The 19,880-nt window shown below is 41.6% G+C and overlaps 1 protein-coding gene across 1 annotated transcript; it reads left to right on the top strand.

The window, feature by feature from the left end:
• Window positions 1-722: 722 nt before the first annotated feature.
• Window positions 723-15,844, top strand: PPP2CA (protein phosphatase 2 catalytic subunit alpha). The gene is made up of 7 exons (XM_083872117.1): window positions 723-882; window positions 11,749-11,958; window positions 12,474-12,647; window positions 12,827-12,916; window positions 13,197-13,358; window positions 14,121-14,239; window positions 14,970-15,844. Exons 1-7 carry the CDS (start codon window positions 781-783, stop codon window positions 15,040-15,042), a joined length of 930 nt encoding a protein of 309 aa, XP_083728243.1. The 5' UTR covers window positions 723-780; the 3' UTR covers window positions 15,043-15,844.
• The last annotated feature ends 4,036 nt before the right edge of the window (window positions 15,845-19,880 follow it).

Below are 19,880 nucleotides of genomic sequence, written 5' to 3'. Positions count from 1 at the left end.
GCACCGGCCCCTCGGCACGCGCCTCGGAGATACCCATGTGCAATAACCGCACGGAGAACCACCAACACCGCGGAGCCGCACAGAGCCCTCAGAAACATCGCCTCCCGACCCCGCAGCGGGGGCTCCGCAGGCGAGGACCCTGCCCAGGCTGAGCCCCGCCAGGAGCCGGCGCTGAGCAGCCGCACACAGGAGCGGCCGGCACCGCCATGGCGGCGACCCCTCACGGCTCCCGCCTCAGGGCTGCGGCCGGGCGGGGCCGCGCCGCGCCCCTCAAGCGGATCCCCCGCGGGGAGAGCGCCAGCCCCCAGGGGCCCAGGGCAGGACCGGGAACAAGCACAGAGCACGGACGGAGCACAGGGACGGAGCGCAGGCACCGGGAACAAGGGCCGGGACGGAGCACAACCACAGCCCCCGGCGGGCGGGAGCGCGCGCGGCCGCTGCCCTCCCCCGCCCCCTCCCCCTCCCCTCAGCGCGCACTCGCGGCCCCGCCCGGGCGCCGCGCACGCGCCGTCGGCTCCCGTGGCGTCCCCCTCCCCGCGGTGGGGCCGGGGCGGTGACGTCAGCAGCGGCGGCCATTACACGGTGCGGAGCGAGGAGCGGCAGCGCTGCCGCAGCCGGAGCGCCCCGGGCCGCCCTCTCCCCGCGCCCGCCCGCCCGCCCTGACGCCTCGCGGCCGCCGCCGCTGTGGGGAGCGCGGATCGCAGGGGCCCGCGGGGCGGTGCGGCAGCAGCAGCAGCCGGTGAGGAGGAGGAAGAGGAGGAGGGGGAGAGCGGGAGCGGGATGGAGGAGAAGGTCTTCACCAAGGAGCTCGACCAGTGGGTGGAGCAGCTTAACGAGTGCAAGCAGCTGTCCGAGGGGCAGGTGAAGAGCCTCTGCGAGAAGGTGAGGAGCGAAGGGCCGCGGGGAGGCGGCGGGGCCGGGCAGGGCCGGGCAGGGAGCTGCCGGCGGGGGCGGTGCCGCCGGGCTGAGCCGAGCCGGGCTGAGCCGAGCCGGGCCGGGCGGGCAGGCGGCGCGGGGCCCTCGGGCGGGCCGGGGGCTGTGCGGGGCCCGGCGTGGGGAGTGGGGCCGGGGCCGGGGCCGGGCCGGGCGAGCCGCGGCCCCTCGGCTGTGCTGGAGCCTCGGCTCCGCCTCCCGCCCGCTCAGCGCCTCCTAAAATGGCGCCGCGGCCGCGATGGATCCTCGGGAGAGACCCCCGGGAGACCCCCTCCCCCGGCTAAAATGTTCAATCCACCCCCAAACGCCTGAGTTATTACAATGAAAATAAAAGCCTGTGGTAAGCGCCTGGAAGTTACGCGCAGCAAAGAGCTGCTGCTTTGATTTATTTTTTGTATTTTTCACGTTATGAATAAGCACAGGCGCGTTTATAACTAATTGAAGGCAAATTAGCTTTGGGGTTTTGGTTTCCCTCAGTAGGGTTCTGCCTTTCACGAAATTCACAGAATAAGCATTCGAGATCCTATATAACTCCCTATTTTTATGGTGATGGTTTGAAGACGTTGAGGCGTGGATGTTACAGAGCAATGTGTTGATTGAGACATTCATAGCTTAGGAAGGTGGTAAAGCCCGCCCAGGACAGATTGCGTTTTGGGAATTCATGAAAATTTTGTTCTGGTAGCATCCAGAGACATTTTCCAGTTGAATTCTAATTCTGGATGTAATTTAATAGCTGAGGGTTGTTGGTGGTGTTTTTTTTTTTTTTTTTTCTTTTTTTTTTTTCTTTTTTTTTTCTTTTATTACTGATGGTTTATGTATTCTTGTATCTCTAGACTGAAATACAGAATATTTGTGAATTTTTTGGGGAAATGGATATTAAAGAATACAGGAAGTTATGGATGTACACAATTGTTTTGTGAGGACTGCATATGAATTTAATAATAAAAAATTAAAATAATTAATTCTTAATAGGGAACTTGCAGTGCTTTTGGCCAGACTGGCTCTTTCTCCAGTGCAGATTTTAGTTCACTTGTATTCCAGCACCTCAACATTGTTTCCATTTGATTCAGACTGTGTATTTTAAAGGGTGTTGCAAGTAAGTGGCAATGTCACCACCTGACTATTTCCATGTGCACGGCCAGTGACAGCGGTCCAGCTTCTTCCTTGTGTTGCTTTATGTGAGGGGCCCGTATTTCACTTGCCATCGTTTATAAACTGAGGGATGCTGAGTCCCCCAGGAGTGGGGCATGTGGCCCCCTTTCGTGGAGCTGTATGGTGACCTGCAGGACCAGGAGGGATGTGTAATGTACAAAAAGCTTTTGTTGTACTGGGGGTTTTGGCTCAGTGAGAAGCAGGCACATCACCAGAAATTCCTTACAGAAGATACAGTAGTCCCAGTCATCAGTCTTGCACAAGATGATATTTTGGTTTTTTTCCAAGTGAAGAGCAGAAATGAGCTGTATTTGTGGATAAATGTGTGATGCTCATCACCAAGATAATGGTAAAGGGAAATAGAAAACTTTGTGTCTGACTACTGTGTGTTGAGATGAGAGGCCGTAAGAATGTGGAAGAGAAATCTGTCAATCAGAGCGTTATTTAGCAGCAGCCTTCATGTTGGGTGGGGTGACAGTTCTCGGTGTGTGGTCAGCACCCTGCAGAGTTCAGCCACAGGCTGGTGATGTGAGAGAAAGTTGATTTGTTGCTGATAACTACAGGTGCATCTTCTTGGACTTTCTGCTAAGAGTAGGTAAGTTTCTTCATGGTTGTTGATGCAAGGAGTTGGAAGTAGGCCCTTAGAGTCTGAATTTTCCATCTTCTTGTCCCCACTGTTTTCATGGGGTCAGAGCTTAGTTCTGCACCTTCCTGCTGAGGGATAGCACTTGCTTTAATGTGCTTCCATGTTCCCAGCACTGACTCTCAGAAACCTCACTGGGTTGTGCTTTGTTTGGACTGTTTAATTAGTTTCGTGGATGTAATCACATGGAAAGGCTGTCTTTCCATGAATAGCTTAAGGACAGTGTCAAATACATCTATTGTTCCAAAGGACAAATAAAGATCCTACTAGGTATAAACGGTATAAACTGTTGTTCTTCACCACATTGAATTGCATCTAGGGCTAGTTAAAATAAGCAATTAAAAAAAAATTGAGGGCTTTTTCCTGATAACACACTTTGATTGGATGATCTCCCTGACAAGTATTTCTTGATCTGCTGGGGCTTCATGTGTGCAAACTGGTGCTTGTCTAATAAGAATAATCCTAAGGGCTCTCTTGTATTTCCATATTGATACTTGAAGAACATAACAGCTTTTTACAAACATGATAATTGTGTGGCCATTTGTGCATCCCAGTTACTCTCTTGGTGTGTCTTTCACTGAGCCTGGTTACCTGGGTGATGGTGGTGGTGGGAACTGGGCAGAAACATCTTTGAAGTCTAGAAGTAATTTGTAACTATGAATAATACATTATACTTTCACAAATGATTTGAAATAATCAAGCTGTGAGTGGCAGTTAAATTATTGTAGGCTTAGTATGTGCTGTGTGCTTAATGTTCCTTCAGCTGAGTGACCCACTGTGTGTGCTTTGCTTCAGCATTTGAGAAGTGCAAGTTCTAAAGAAGTGGTCAAAATATACCCAGTCCAGTTACTGTTACATGTCAGCAGCATTTGTCCTGTTAGTGCTGAATTGTTTATTGGCAGAGGTGAAAGGACGTCCTTTATTGCCAGGTGAGAGTTTTTCCACTGGCCATTTTGAATGAAAGGATGCTGGTTTAGAGTTTCTTTCCCATGCATTGCGAGGGTGGAGGGAAATGGTCTTGTCTCCTCTTTATCACAGGAGCTGGGGGTGTGGTACATTGCTCAGGAAGGTGGGATGAAGCCTAAAATTACACAAAGGAATGAGGTGAATTTTTGGATAGAGTTTGCTTTGGTTACTGCAGAAGGTATCTAGAGCAGGTGGAGGTGTCAGAGCCACTCCTTCAAAAACACTACTCCATAATTTAGTGAGTTTGAGTGTGGCTTCCCCAGTTTTTGGAGAGAAGAAGACTATTTGGTCATATATACTATGTAGAGTGTTCAGGGTTCTTGAATTGCTAGTAGGATACCTTTGACTGGATAGTGCTGTTACCCAAAATATCTTGAACTAAATGAAGGGCTGATAGTGGTAAAGGTATTCAAGAAACGTTGATTCAAGGTTTGACTGCTGGAGTTTTTGATCTGTAACAATCATGTTGGTTACATTTGCTTTTTTATTTGTCACCATTGCTAATTTTTGTGGTGTAAATGTGTTTCTGGGCCGTACTGTTCTCTGGTATATACCTTGTTCCTGGTGTATTTTTCTAAATTTCTTTTCTGTTGTAGAATTTTCACTTTAATACCTGATCTTCCAAGTTAGATGTTCTCTAACCAAATGTGCTTATACCCACTGCAGCTGTGTGAGTTGCACAAACTCACTGAGCTCATGTTTAAGTGACTTAATTCTGAGAGGACAAGTATGTTTCTGATGAAGCTTTCTTTTGGGTCAAAAAAAAGCCTGTGCAATCAAAGTTCAGTTCCTCTAATTCATAGAACTTACATGTTCTGTGGATCTCACTCTGTGTTTTAAGCTGAGTTGTCTGCACAACTTTTCTTTCAGACAGAGGCACATGTTCCCTTCTGCTTCCTTTGCTGTTCAGGAGTTGCCTTTCTTAGCTGATTATTTTTGGCCAGAAGTGAATGTTTTAAACTGTTTCCAGCTGCATTTGCAAGGGCTTTTCCATTAGCTAGCTTTTGCATTCCCATATCCATCTTGTATAACTAACTATTCTTCAGACTAAGATGATTGTGAAAATTAATGTTCCTGTCTGAACTTGCTGTAAATGAGCCAAGAAACGTTCCCCAGCAGAACTCACAGGTAGTGAGAGCACGGTGTGCCCTGTGTGGTGGGCTGTGCATCCATCGGGCGGGTTCTGTGTCCCTCTCCCCTGGCAGAAGAGGAATGTGCAGCGTTGCAGTTCTGCCTCGCCACTGCACGGGATTCTGTAGGGGAGCTGCTGCCAGGGGCGGGAGGGAGGGAGGGAGGGCCCCTCAGTAGCTGTTCAAGGGGCTCTGGGAGACCAGAGGATGGTTTAGGGCTCCTTTGCTGCTTTGTTGGACATACTCGGGGATCAAGTAATTGATGGGGTCATGTATTTACACCTTTTGTCTCTGAAGAGTTAAAAGTGTAGTGCACAAAGCCTCTTGTAACATTTGAGTGACTCTGTTTTAGATTATTCTGGAACACTTTAAAAAAATATCACTTCATGCCCAGTGTTCTGATTTTTTGTGTGTGGTTTGTTTTTTTTTTTTTTTTTTTTTGGATGGTGATTTAGTTTTTTGTTTGGTTTTTGTTATGGTTGATAATGAAAAATGGAAATTGTCTCTTTCCACAGAAGGCATTTGAAGTGTCAACCTTGCCAGCCTTCTCACCTAGTCTGGATTTACATACAACATCTTGATGTGCATATAAAAATTTATTCTTGAATGTGACAGTGATTGTAGCATAAACAGCTTTTTGGGTTTGTTTTTTTAATTATTATTATTTTTTTATTATTTTTTCCATTTCTAATAAATTCTGTAAAAACTGAGTTGTGCTAGCAGTGACATGTTTGGTTTTGGTTTTTTGCTTTTTAGTTGCAACATTAGTTGTGATCAAGTAGGAGTGAAAGATACTTGAGTTGTTTTGAGCATGGCTTAAGCTAACAGACATGAAGCACTCCTAAGTCAGAGCAGTTCCTCCTTGAGTTCTATCAGTTTGAGGCTAAAGACATGGATAAGGTTGCAAGACTGATGTTCTCTTCCAGATCTACCTGTGCTGAGGCTGTTGCTCTGTGATTGCTTCTGAGCCATTTTCAGTTGATCACCTGGGTTGCCTTGCCCAGCACGAACCCCAAACCTGTCTGGCTGTGGTGTTTGGTGGGAGATCACAAGCCCTCGTATAACTCGTGTCTGTGTGAGGAGAATTCACAGGAGCAGGGATTGAATTTTCACTCTTGCTTAGGGACTCTTAAGCACTACACCTCTATTCAGTAATGCTGCTGGTAAATTCTTCTTCAGGTAGTATATATTAATCTGGAGAAAGTTTATTCCTGACTAAAGAATGAATACTGGAGCTCAGTTACTCAGTAGCCGGGTCTCCAATATTTCTGCTGAATATTTTGAACCTTCCAGTACAGGTGTTTCTTGCTTGCTGGTTGGTTCTAAACTCATTTTTGAGTGTTGACCTCCCATCCTCCAACTGGTGTCCCTACCTGTAGCATGCTATGTCAAACTCTGTTGGAGTTACTGGAACAAAAGAGTTGAGAGCTTTTTGAGTTCATTGCATGAAGCTGGTCTTGTTGATACTAGGCACAAGTAATTCAGGAATAGGTTTAGCCTATTCCTTTTTTTTAACTACTTGAATGCTTCAAAATGGATACAGCTTGTTCTGCAGAGAGGACCGAAAAACATCCCTGTAAGTGGTCAGCTTCCTGCATTGCTGACATTGCTGTGTTTCTTGGAACTCCCATGAGGCCAGGAAGGCATAAGGGTTCCTGAGTTATTTGGCTTCTTATGTTTTTTAAGAAAAGCTTATTCTAGATTATTTTTCTTCAATTTAAAATTGAAGATACTAAGATCTTTTTTTATGAAGCAAAATAATGACACTGAGTTCTTTCAGAAGACCTTCTTCCTATCCCCACTGCTCTTGTCAACTACTGATTGATAAACAGCCTTTCCCCTTCTCCCAGATTTGCCTCTGAGAGCAAGAACACTTATCAGTTACTCTGCGTGTGTAAGACTGCTGCTGCTCTTTTCAAATGGAAATGTTAAGGGGACTATCAAGGTTTTGAATGGGGTCAGTCCTTACTTTTGTAATACAAAGGAAAGAGAGGGTTATTTGGCAGAAGTTTGCTGCTTGCGTGCTTTCTTGTAGACCTTCTAGAATTTACAGGCAATAAAGGAAAGTGGTTGTCTTATTTTAATCTTACAGCAGTCCTGGCGCTGGGGTTGCTCTTTTGGTTGGCTGAGGTCTTGTATTTAAAGTGGTCTCTCTTCTCACCGAACAGAAGAGATTAGAAATGCAGGTTTAGGTGCTAGTCACAAATCCAGAGAGAAAGCAGATGCATCATCTTTTGTTCTAGCAAGAGAGTATTTTGCTGCTCAGTATTTCTATGTGGATGGAAATCCTGGTTTTACTTACTTTGGAATACTAAATAATTAAATGTCAGTGGGGAGCTTTGTATTTTAATTTTGTTTCTACTTAAACATTCACACTGAACTCCTTAGTGGATTGTGAAGTTCAGCAGAAATCAGTTTCCCATTTGTGTCATGTGTAATCTGACTGCCATGCCTCCTTCACAGAAGGATGGTGTTGGAGGCTTCGTTTATCTAGTTTTGTTTCAAATGTCAGACAGTGAATGAAAACATATTTTGCTTTAAATAATAAACCCATCTTTTGTCTAACCTGCTCTCTTTCCTCCCCATGTAAGGACTGGGGGAAACCTTTAATTGAAAAGCATTGACTCTGCAGAAGAATTGCTGACTGTAACGGATGACTTTGCTTGGAACTGGAATATTTTCCAAGTCATGATATTTGAGCAGCTAGAACCAGTATTCATCCCAATTAGCTGATCATTGTGTCTTTAGTCACATCCTGTGCACCTTGGTGACAGGAAATTATGGGTGTGGTTGAAGTCTTCGATCTCACTAAAATATCTTTATGGTAACTACAAATAACTATTTATTGGTTACAGTGACACACTTTACTGGACAGTGTCGTGGGCTGCAGGTGTGAATTCTGGTCAGCCAAGAATGACACATTACCATCTGCAACCTTGACTTCGGGGCTGTGTTGTCTAATTAAAATAATGGTTGTATTTTCTTTACTGAGTTAGTAGTGGTAATCTTTTGAGTGCTTCGTAGTGCTGCTTCAAGCATTGATTTACAATTCTACACGGACAAAGTGGTGTTCACTCTTTGGTTTGGGTCTTGTTATTTTGTGTGCCCCAGAGTTTTTCAGGGTAGATAATTGGGCCGAGTTGTCAGAGCTCATGCTAGAATGTACGGACCTAAGAAGGGGTCAGAGTAATTAAGAAGTATCTGGTGTATTCTGCAAACACAGAGGAATTTGGGTAAGGGTTAATTCAGAGAATCTTTCAGAAACAGACCACTGGAAATTATTCCTGTGAGACAAGGTTGATGATGTACACTGCTCATGAGGGAAGCTTGCTTATGCTCAGCACAGAGTGAATAGAGGAAGTAAAATGGATTATGTCTTTTATGGCACTCGACTCTGAGCCTTAGTTTGTGGCATATAGAATAAAACCATTTGGAGGGAGCAGGAAAAGTAAGAGATACATCTGCATGCATACAACTTGTGCATTTCATTAAATAAACAGAGGATCTGAAAATCATATGGTAGTGACTTTAATAATTGTATTTTCAAAATTCTTATCCATGGCAGTTCATATACTCGGATCTTGTGCTGTCTTGAAACAATAAAACTGATCTTTTTGTTTTAAGAACAGCGTTTTGTAGAGATGGGCTTTGTAAACAGAGCCACCAAAGCAGCTTGGTGCTGTTCAGCTGGGCCTTCAGATGATGTGCAGCAGGCCAGGAATGGTTTAATTCTTAAATACTAGGTTGTGTTTTTATACAGTGCTACTCTCTTAAAGTGAAAAGTGGTTGTTTTCTTGTGTGTTTAAACTAATATTGGTTTTATTCTCGTTGAGTTTTGGGATTGTACAAGTTTTCTCTTTACAGTGTAAGCCAGTATCAAGTCAGAATGAATTCCAGTCGCTGTGACTAAGCTGAAATGTATTTGATACGTGCTCATTGTTTGACCTTTGAGATCATTCTGAATAAAATATCTGACTTTCCACCTCAGCAGTAGTGTTCATGACAGCACTGCACTTGGTTCTTCTTATATTCTTCTTGTGTAACTGTGTGTCACAGCTGTGTGTTTTTTTCTGCCTTAGACTTCATTGGTAATTGGCTGTAAAATTATCATTTATCAACTTGAAGTAAGGTGTTCTTTGCAGTCTTATTCTGTATGTGTTTGCACTTTATTTTGAAATCTGAGAGTGTAGTGCTGAAAAAATAATTAAACTGATTTAGAGGCAGGGTTTTACAACTGTAATATCGTAGGTTGTTGATAAGAAGTTTTTGCTTAAGTACTCCACACCACAGAGGTTTGACTTGTAGTGATATTCTACTATGTAAAAAAGATTAAATGTTGGAGGTGTAGAGAAGTTTAGGGCTGTCTTAATAGTAAGAATTGTTAAGAGCTGAAAAAAGACAGAGATACGAAAGAATTAATAGATGCTTAGGAAAATCTGTTTCTGAATTTTATCATTGTTTGTCCTGCTGATAGGCAGTGAAACCTGGATGTTTCAAAATGTCAATGTCAAAATACTGCATTGTTGCACTATTACCCTTTGTGGCAATAGGTCCTGAGGTGTTTGAAGTTCGGGGGGTGGTGTGTGTGTGTCTTTCCCAGTTCTCCTTTGTTAGATAATTTGATCAAGGAGTTTTCTGTCTTCTGCTGAAGGATGCTGAAGGGTGCTCCACTGCTTCCTTTCCATGAGGGAGTATAGGAGAGCTGCTGGTGAGAATCCATTTGTTGGAGGGGAGGATGGGTTGGGTAGGGGGAGGGAGTTCTGTGATGTGGTGAGTAAGCAGCCCTGTCAAGAATCAATAAAAACAGGGAGTGTAACTAGGTGGAGTTGCACAGGGCTGTGTGTGATCCAGTACAAGGCCAGGGGCACAGATACTGCAGCAGTAGTATCAGTGATCACTTACCATTGTGAAATTGTAGTCTTACATGTATTGTTGTCTTAGCAACTTGTGTTTGTATATTGAAAGTCCTTTTATTTTTCACTTCACCTTTTTATAGGAAGTAATTTATTGTGAAAGTTGGGATATAGTAGACTGCTCGTTGGTGACTTGTTTTCAGGATGTTATTTTTTTCTACCTTCAGCTCTGCTGAAGTTCTTTTATGGAGCCAAGTAGAATGTTTAAGCTCTTGGGTATGTGCCACTTCTAGTACTGTGGGACATAAGATTGTAAATTAACCAAACAGTTCATAACACAGTGTTGCATGAAACTGGTTTTAGAACATGGGAATGTTGGAATCCCTGCACCAGCGTTCCTCCAGTGCAGGATTTAAGCAGAGGTTTCTGTTCTGCAGCTTGACCTGGAACAGTCTTTTTCCATCAGAGTAGCTGTCTGACTTCTCTACGTGTTTGGTCATGTGCATATCTGAGTGATTTAATATTTCAGAAACTGAGGAAGCAACAACTCAGTTGCTGAGAACCCTGCCATTCTCAGCACAAACGCTGCATACCTTTGATGAAAAATGAATGCTGCATTCTTTGTGCGGTGCTTCAAGCGTGTTAAGAAAATCCAGTGGTAGAAACATTCTCATTAAAGGATAGGGTTTTCTTTATATCGAAGTGCTGTAAGCATCTGTGACATTCTCTGTCAGAAGGAGAATTAAGCTGGCAAATGCTTCTGAATGTAAGAGAGTATTAGAACAGGCTAAGGCTGTTAAAGCACCTTCAAAACATCCGGTGAGTGTCACTGCATTAAAATTAACTCAAGTCAGGCTATCTTAAAATAAATCTGCACTTTTAGCATCGACCACAAGCCAGGAATGACCTATCTTTAGCACTGGGCACAGCACAAGTGGAAACTCTCATGTGAGACTGACTTTTGATGTAAATAGAGTGACATCTAAAGCTTTTCATTGTGCAGGGTGCTTAGCCATGCTGTATTTTTGCATTTCTTTGCAGTGAAACATTGAATTTCATAATTTCCATCATTAAACTTAGGTGTTCTTTTGTTTGAAGTGGTGACCATAGTGGTCAGCCGGGATGATGTGTGGGACAGTGCTTTTGGGTGGGAGTGTCAGCCACTGTCTTGTAGACAACATGGGTTATATAATAGAATATAGTTTTTATATGTTCTCTTGTAATTGAGGTAATAAGGTAAAAAAGGGTCCTTTTTTTAATAGGAGCATTGCCTTGAAAAACAGGGAAATCTTTGTAGATGGTAACTAGTAAACTTGTTACTATTTATATTTCTAATACCTTCTTGATTTAGCAAATCATTGTGGCATGCGTCTGGTGACTGTTCTGAGAACAAACTGTAACAACTGTCTTGCATTATTTCAAAATTACCTTTCTGGTGCTATATTTAGCCTGTGTTTCTTCATACAAATTACCTTTGTCTGCAATTTTATAGACACAATTTTTTGAGAAAAAATGATTATAACAAAGATCTTGCCCAGCTTTGGTCTATGAAGACACAGCTTGATGTTATTAGTCTGTGTTTAATCATGAAACTTGTTGAGAAAACTTGTGCAGGTGATAACCTGCTCTGTAATTGCTGGTACCAGGGGATGTTTGTTCTCATTCTGCTTTATGCAGGGCTCCCTGCCTTTGCAGGTGGGTCAAAGATGTTTGTACAGGTGAGTGCCAAGGTGTTGGTAATGCTTTGACTGTATTTGAGTTTGGGCTTTTGGAGGTTAGATGTTGGCAGAATTTTTAGATTTAATTTTTCAAAATACTTCAAACTTTTAAAGTTGCAATAGTGATGATTGTTCTGTGCTTCGCAGAACCATTTTTATAGAAAGTCTAAAGTTTTACTGTTTTAAGATAAACAGCATTTAAGTGAAGATAAACTTTTACCTGAAGTGCTTCAGAGAAGGGACAAGAGCTGCTAAAGAGAGCAGGTAGCAGAATTGGAAGTGGTAGAGCATGATTTGAATAAAACCGCTCTTCACAGACAAACTCACAATTTATGTGCTTTCTTGTTTTATAGGCTAAAGAAATTTTGACAAAAGAATCCAACGTACAAGAAGTGCGATGTCCAGTCACAGTGTGTGGAGATGTCCATGGACAATTTCACGACCTCATGGAACTTTTCAGAATTGGAGGCAAATCACCAGACACAAACTATTTGTTTATGGGGGACTATGTTGACAGAGGATATTATTCAGTTGAAACAGTCACATTGCTTGTAGCTCTTAAGGTAACTTTTCAGCTTTACAATTCCGTATAAAATATATCATTATTATCCTGACTACACTTAATATCTACTGTGATTTTCACTGCATTGGTATTAGAGGTACTGAAACTGACTTCTTGGCTGTCTTAGTTTTCTAAGTCACTTCTTAAAACTATAAAAATGTTCAGATGTGAGCCTGAACTTTATCTAAAATGAGTGTTCATTTTTTACTTGCCGAAGTAGCAGTCTTTAAGAATTTACTTGGAGAGATCAGCTTAATGCACAGGTGTGATGAAGTCCACTAGTAATAATAAATACAACTTGTTATTAATCTATGTGATTCTGTGTGATTAAAAAGTTTTTGGCAGTTGAAGATTTGAATAAATTATTCCTTTTTTTTACCTCAAAGGTTATAATTGAATCTTCAGAATGGTTTGGTTTTAATTGCTTTATTGATGTGTGGCAGGGATTGGGGAATGCAAATTCTGTTCTAGGGAAGAGTTGCTCATTGATGTGCTAAAATAAACTGTTCTGTTTAGGTCCGTTACCGTGAACGTATCACAATTCTTCGAGGGAACCATGAAAGCAGGCAAATCACACAAGTTTATGGTTTCTATGATGAATGTTTAAGGAAATACGGAAATGCAAATGTTTGGAAATACTTTACAGACCTTTTTGATTACCTGCCTCTAACTGCCTTGGTGGATGGCCAGGTATGTTGACATTTGACAAAGCTGGATGTTTTTGATTGTAAAGGGAGCTCTTAACACTGTGTTCTGTCAGCTCTCATCTTTAAAGGAATCTCATGCAGATTTTCTCATAATCATTTATTCTAAACTGTTCTAACTATTTGATTAATGCAAATAAACTTCATGTTTCTTAACTCTTGCAGATCTTTTGTCTACATGGTGGCCTCTCTCCATCTATAGATACACTGGATCACATCAGAGCACTTGATCGCTTGCAGGAAGTTCCCCATGAGGTACTGAAAAATAATTTTTTATGCCAATGAGATTGGTGATTCAGCATGTATTGAGGGGTTAAGTTCACAGGCTGAAAATGAAATTCAAATCAACTTAGCAATATTGGAGTGCCTGTCTTCCTATTCTGGATTTTTTTAAAGGAAAAATGAGGGGCATGTCCTTGCTTAAAGAAAGAAACATATTAAGTTTCAAAGAGTTGTGCAGGGGTGGGTTTTTTTGGTTTCTTTGGTTTTGGTTCTTTGCGCTTCACCTCTGAAACATCATCTACATCTTTTACAGGGTCCGATGTGTGACTTGCTATGGTCAGATCCAGATGACCGTGGTGGCTGGGGAATTTCTCCTCGAGGTGCAGGTTACACATTTGGACAGGATATCTCAGAAACCTTTAACCATGCTAATGGCCTTACGTTGGTTTCAAGAGCTCATCAGTTGGTAATGGAGGTGAGCAGGACAGTTCAGACTTTAGATTGTGTCCTTGGTGCATTTAGTCTATGCTCTGTGTGCCAGAGATGTGCATATGCTGCTGTGACAGGTGATGATCCAGCTGAGAGTCTTCCAGGAACTTGACCTTGACAGTATTCATGTGCAACTAAAGGAGTTTGACAGTGGAGTAACCTTTATTTTGACCTTGTTTTCCTGAAAATTTACAGTAATATCCCAAGCCAGGCTTTGGCACTAGATGTAGTATTGAATTTCTGTGTAGATAAAAAGGTTTTTTAAATATGTGTCCCTTGGAAAAAAGTGTAATTTTTCTTTTTAGCTTGGATATGTGCTTTTGTTCTTGTTATTCGTAGCAATTCAGATTTTGTCTCTAGTTATTCCTAGCAATTCAAGTTTTTAAATGTATGTCTGGACTTTGGTTTTGATGATCGCAGTTGAAGGTTCAGAGTAGATTGTGTACTTCAGAATTGCTGTTTTAATTAGTTTAATGCTAATGCAATGGAGAAATCTTGGTAGGTGTTTTTTGTCTTTTTTTTAAATATCTAGCTCATATTTACAAGTAGGAAGCAACCTATGAAAGCCAAAATTCCTTTTTACCCTTTTTCTCTCCAGAAGAGTAAAAAAATACAGCATTAAGCTTATTTCAAGTAACCCTACAAATGCCACTTAGGGCTGTGGGCATTAAAAGGTTGGTTTGTAGTCAGGCAGTTACATCGGGTATATGAACTTGGTTGTCATAATTATTTTTACCTTCCTCTCCAGGGGTACAACTGGTGCCATGATCGGAATGTAGTAACAATTTTCAGTGCTCCAAACTATTGTTACCGTTGTGGCAACCAGGCTGCAATTATGGAACTTGATGATACTCTAAAATACTCCTTGTAAGTATATTTGAAAATGAGAATTTTGTTGCTCATGATTTTAAGATACCACTTAATTGTGTTAAAGTATGGGGGTTTTTTTCCCCTCTCTAAGCTTTTGGGAGGTGGAGTGAGTGTGGAATTGTTGGGTTAGTCACATTTAAAGTCTTGGAGTCGAGCCTCTGGAACAGTTGCTGTTGAGGTCTTCTCTGTCAGATTAATGTTAGACACTCATTTTTGTTTTGAATAACTACCTGGATTTTAATGATTTACTGTGTAGGGATTTGATTTGAGAGCAGGAGTAGTCTGTCACATCTAAGGTAATGCCTTCCTGTCAGTCTTGGGCAGGAGACTTTTGGAATATTTGAATTCTTCAAGTGTTGGGATGTCAGCTTTTTGAATGAGATTTCTGACTACTGCAGCAGCAACTTTACTGGTAAATGAGGCAAAAGCACTGTGCAAACTGCCTTCTTTGGGACTTTAACTTTGTAGTAGATACCAATGTTTGACCAGTTTGGGTCTTAAAGCTAAAATTAATTTCTCTCCAGACCTTCATGGTAAGAGGAAATTAAAAAAGTGATGGTTAAAAGTACATATAAGGAGTGGAAGAGCTAGAACAGTTGTTCTAGAACACTTAATTTGGTTGATAAAACTTGCAGAGACCCAGCTGTGTTAAAGCACTGCTGCTGTAACTCATGGCTGGCACATGGCTGAATGAAAGCTGAGCTGTTGTGTTTTCTGTGCTCTCCAGTTTGCAGTTTGACCCGGCACCGCGTAGAGGTGAACCGCATGTTACTCGTCGCACCCCAGACTACTTCCTGTAAAGAGATTTTAGACCTGTACAGTATTGCCATGAACCATATGTTGACCTAAAGAAAATGGGAAGAGCAACAGTAACTCCAAAGTGTCAGAAAATATTTAACATTCAAACTTTGTTTTCACATGGACCAAAAGACGTGCCATATTCAATACAAAGCCTCTTGTCATCAACAACTGTGACCACTTTAGAATGAACCAGTTCATTGCATGCTGAAGCAACATTGTTGGTCAAGAAACCAGTTTCTGGCATAGCGCTATTTGTAGTTACTTTTGCTTTCTCTGAGAGACTGCAAATAATAAGATGTAGACATTAACACCTCGTGAATACATTTAACTTTCCATTTAGCTATAGCTTTATTCAGCATGACTGTAGATAAGGGTAGCAGCAAACAATCATTGAAGCTTAAAGAACATTTTTAAAATAAGTACCAAGGCCTCATATTTGTTCTGAAACTGTTTGTTTGTTTTATTTTCAGGGAATACTGTTTAATTTAATTGTATTGATTTTTTTTTTTTTTTGTCTGCACTCAGTTCCCTTTTCCACTCTGCCCTACCATATTGTCCCTTGTAATTGTCCAAGGATAGTGAATTACTTTGAAGAGAACTGTTTTTTTTTCTGTAAAACAATGTTACTGCAGGAACAAAGCTGCAGTGTTTTTCATAATAAACTTGTGAACTAAGTATGGAAAAATGTCAAAATTCTAATTACATCTCAGGTCAACTGTGGTTTAATAAACTAACATGTAGCTGGATGGGTTTTATATAAACTTGCATAGAAATTTCCACCTTATAAATAACTAAAACTGAGGTGATTTGGAGTGTGCTGGAAAACTCTGACCTTTTGAATCCTGTCCCAGGAAGGTGCCTGGGCCTGTGTCTCACAGCTGAGAACAGCTTGCTGGTTACTCACATGTTGCTCTTTCCCTCTTGGTGCTCTACTGAAATACTCAGAAATGGAAGAATATAGGTTCACTTAACTGATTGCGTGTGGCTTTATTTCAAGTGTAAATCTAAGTTTGACTCATTTACAATGTAGGTGCTAATACTTAAAATCATTTTTCTGAAAAACTAAGAATAAAACCAGTTTTGTAAATATTAAAGGAAACAACTTGAAGTTTAGTGCTACGTGTATTTGCCCAGGCTTCCATTCTGAAAAACAGTGGTATGTGATTTATGTTAACTTCTGTTTTAATATTCCCTTTCTACTAACTTCTTCAAAATTTGAATCCCAATTTGATGATTTGGTTCAAAGCCAGAATTCATATATTATGCCTTCTTAAGGCTTGTGCGTGACACTTCTTGGGTACATCTAAATGATGGGCCTGGCTGTTGAGTTAATAGAAGGACTCTTAATATTCATATTGTTTGAGACTTTAAGTTTCTTGGGCATGATGTAGATTTTGTAATAACGTGGAGGTTTGTTTTTTACACTGCTTGTTTCTAAGGGAACACACAGAAATTTTGCAAATGTCCAACTCACCTGGTGGCTTAGTCTTAGACATGCTTTTTGGTGCTTTCTTGCTTTTCTGAAAAGCTGGAGGACCACTTAATTCTTTAACTTGCAAAGAAGATGCTGCATTTCATCAAGCATTACTTCATCCCCTTTCAGAAAGGGCTCAAGTGGTTGCTTTTCCTTCAGCAAAATTTGAGCCTTGTCCTGTAGGTTGGGTTCCCAAATGGCTTCTGGAGAGCTCAGTCTGCTGTAGTTTGATCTCTTCCAGGAAGAAGTGCATGCTAAAAATAAGTGCATCTGAAGTGTCTTTTTTTAGTATATTGGGAGCTTTTGCTTTGATCACTATTAAAAAAATCCTTTGCTGAGAGTAGTTCACGTTCCATTCCTGTTGCTTGTCTTTCTCTGTGTTTGTGTAGATGGGACTTTGTGCTTTCATTGACACTATTCCTTCAAGAGGAATGACTTTGCCCTATTTTCTCCTTTCCTTGTTGCTTTAATTGGCATGACTCATCTGCTCTGGTGGGGAGCAGTCCTTTCCTTGCTTCAGTTTCTGTACACAAATCCAAGTGGTTGTTAGTAAAGTCCATGGACAATGTTGGAGTCACTCCAGTTTTTGTGCTTTCCTCTATAATTATGTTGTGATGGTCTGTGTGAAGATTCCAGTGCAAAAACCACATTGTGAAGAAAATACTCGTTGCTGTGATGGAGCACTAACCAGCTGAACCCACGTTTCGAAGATGCAAGAGAAGAAACAAAGATATAGATAATTGGGGTTTGATTTATTGGTAGCTGATTGATTAGTCCACCTCCACAAAACTTCCTTTTTTTCAGCCTGTGAGTATGGTGGCAGCAGAGAAATGAGCAGGATTTGGAAGTCATTGGTAATTCCTCCATCTCTACAACACCTGCTGGATTCCATGAAATACAAAATAGAGGCATAGCTGGAAATCCCATATTGTGGTGGTTCAGTGTTGAAGTGTTCAGCACTAAGTTCTTAGTGGGGAGGGCTGACATTGGGGTTTAGGTTATCAGAAGTCAGTTGGGAATGAAATTACACTTTTCCGTGAGCTGTTCTTTCTCTTTTTTGAAAATAAACCCAGGAAAATACTGATAGACAAAAGGAGAGGGTTTTGAGCTTTCCATATTTCATTTTGCATAAGTCATTTGCCATGTCATACCATTGTGAGTACCCTAAACTGCTGCAGGCCTGTCCTGAACTAAGGGCCCATTAATTCAAAAATGAGACAAAATATGTATTACATACATAGGTGTATGGATTGCCAGATATTTTTCCCCTTTCACCCTCTTTCTACACCTTTCTTCTACCTATTTCCACTCTGTGCTTTTTTTCTCTGCTCCATCTTCACAGATCCCTGGAGCTTGGGGCTGGCTGCTGCCCCAGTTGCTGCTCCATCACTGACCAAGCTGCAGCTGTAGGTGGGTGTTTGTTCAGGGTAACCAGTGTGTGTGACTGTCACCTGGTACTCATTTTGGATTGTTTCTAACTGCTAAGACTTCTGTATGCACTCAGTATCCCTGCTCCAAGTGCTTGGGCAAGGTTATCTCATTCAGGTCTTTTGATAACACCCTGGCAAGATACTGGATGCATGGGAGAGTGCAGATAGAGTGTTACTTCCTTCCCCTTATATCTGAATGGTAACAGAACAAATTCTGCCCTGTGAAAAAGGTGATGAGGGGACATCCTGCTAGTGGAAGCTGTGCCATTTCACCTCCCTCTGTCTTGGTCCAGTTCCTGTCAAAAGCTCTGCTAGTAACAGAAAAAAACTGAGAGGTGCCAATACCTACCAATGTATGTTCCATAGGATTTGTTTTGATTTTATAGCAGTAAGCTGAAGCACTGAGTTCAAGAAAGCAATTGTGTTTCAAGGGCCTTGCAACAAAGTCTTTGCTCTGACAATTTAAAAATTGATCCTGACTCTTAAAGGATTTCCTCCTGTACAAGACAAAACCAAACCTGCTATGATAGTGCTGGGTTTATTTTGGGTCTTTTTTCATAGTTCAATAAACACATTATTTTTCCCCCCTCTCACCTCTTCATTTCCTTAGTAATACTGCAGTGCAGTTCCTGCTCTTGGAGGAGCTGTTAGCTTGGGAGGGGGCTGGAGAATAAGTGCTCTTGTTCCTTCAGGAAAAATGGTAGTAAGAAGATGCCAATGTGATCGCAATTTTAAATTTCAAATTAAATGCTGCTCCAAATTCAGTGAGTTGAAGGTGTGCCTCCACTCTCATTACCTCCTTATGCACCTGTTCCACACTCATTTATTGCTTTAATTGCTGCTTGTTTTGTCTGGATGCAAATCACTCTTGGAAACTCTTAAGGGTTGCTGTATTGGTTGGAGCCAATTTTGCCTGAGAAATGGCTTTTTACATTGTCCATGTTTTTTGCAACCACATTCGTGTTTTGTATGGTCTTGGATTTTTGGAGCAAAATGTCTGCAAGCAGTGATTTTTGAAGCACTGTAGAAGGTATTGGATGTCTTCTCTGTGCTACAGCAGTCGTAACACAGAGTATTGGTGTTCTGGAAATTCTTCTGGGAGAAGGTTGGAAACAGGTAAAGTGTTAAGTAAAAATCACACTGGACTGTGTAGAATTCTTTCAGTACCCATGAACAAAGCCCTGCAGAGTCAGCAGTTCATGAGTCAGCCTTCTGTGGTTTTACAAAAAGTTATTTTGGTGCTCTAATTCATTTGGCTGTACTCCTTTTGGATGGGAGTAAAGGCAGGCTGCTTTCTTGAGCAAGGGGCTGGAGTGCTTTGGCATATGGACAGGAAGAAAAGGCTGAAACAACACTTTTGGTTTTAAATTAAGCAGTGCTGCATGTTTTAGCCTTTTAAAACCTGTGCTGCCGCTTAAAAGCTTTAAGATGGGTGGAACTACTGATCTCTTAACTACTCTCTGGTGAACAGAACTTTGGGATGGAAACTCAAACGATTGCTGCTGGTATAAGTAATGTATAAAACATCAGTCACCAATCAGCTGGGACTGGTGATGGAAGAGGAGCAGTGTGATCAGGGTGACCATCCTGCATGAGAACTTGCAGAAAAGATTTTGAGAACGCTCCGTTTTGCAGCTACTCATATCATTGCACAAGGTCGTATAAATTAAAGAAAATCTTTGCTTTTGGTTGTCTTGACTACTTGCATACATCTTTCCCAGTAGATTTCCCCCAAACACATCTGGGGTTTTGGAGGTTAGGTTCTCTTGGTTTGTTTTTGTTGCTTTAGTTTGTTTGGTTTTTAATTTCGATAAATCTATAAGCTATTTTCCAAATTATGCACTTAAAACCGAAAGTGCTGAACTGTAAAAGAGGAGTGTCCTGTTTACATTGATAATTGCACGATCGATTGGGCTGAAAGGCTTTAGCCTGG

This window comes from Zosterops lateralis, assembly GCF_965231275.1.
Source record: "Zosterops lateralis genome assembly, chromosome: 14".
Taxonomy (NCBI): domain Eukaryota; kingdom Metazoa; phylum Chordata; class Aves; order Passeriformes; family Zosteropidae; genus Zosterops; species Zosterops lateralis.
This window is presented reverse-complemented; position numbering and strand designations above follow the sequence as displayed.

Coding starts and splice junctions, on each gene's coding strand:
- PPP2CA (XM_083872117.1), top strand. CDS start 781: ATGGAGGAGAAGGTCTTCACCAAGGAGCTCGACCAGTGGGTGGAGCAG. Junction 11,959..12,473: donor CATTGCTTGTAGCTCTTAAG/GTAACTTTTCAG, acceptor TGTTCTGTTTAG/GTCCGTTACCGTGAACGTAT. Junction 12,648..12,826: donor CTGCCTTGGTGGATGGCCAG/GTATGTTGACAT, acceptor TAACTCTTGCAG/ATCTTTTGTCTACATGGTGG.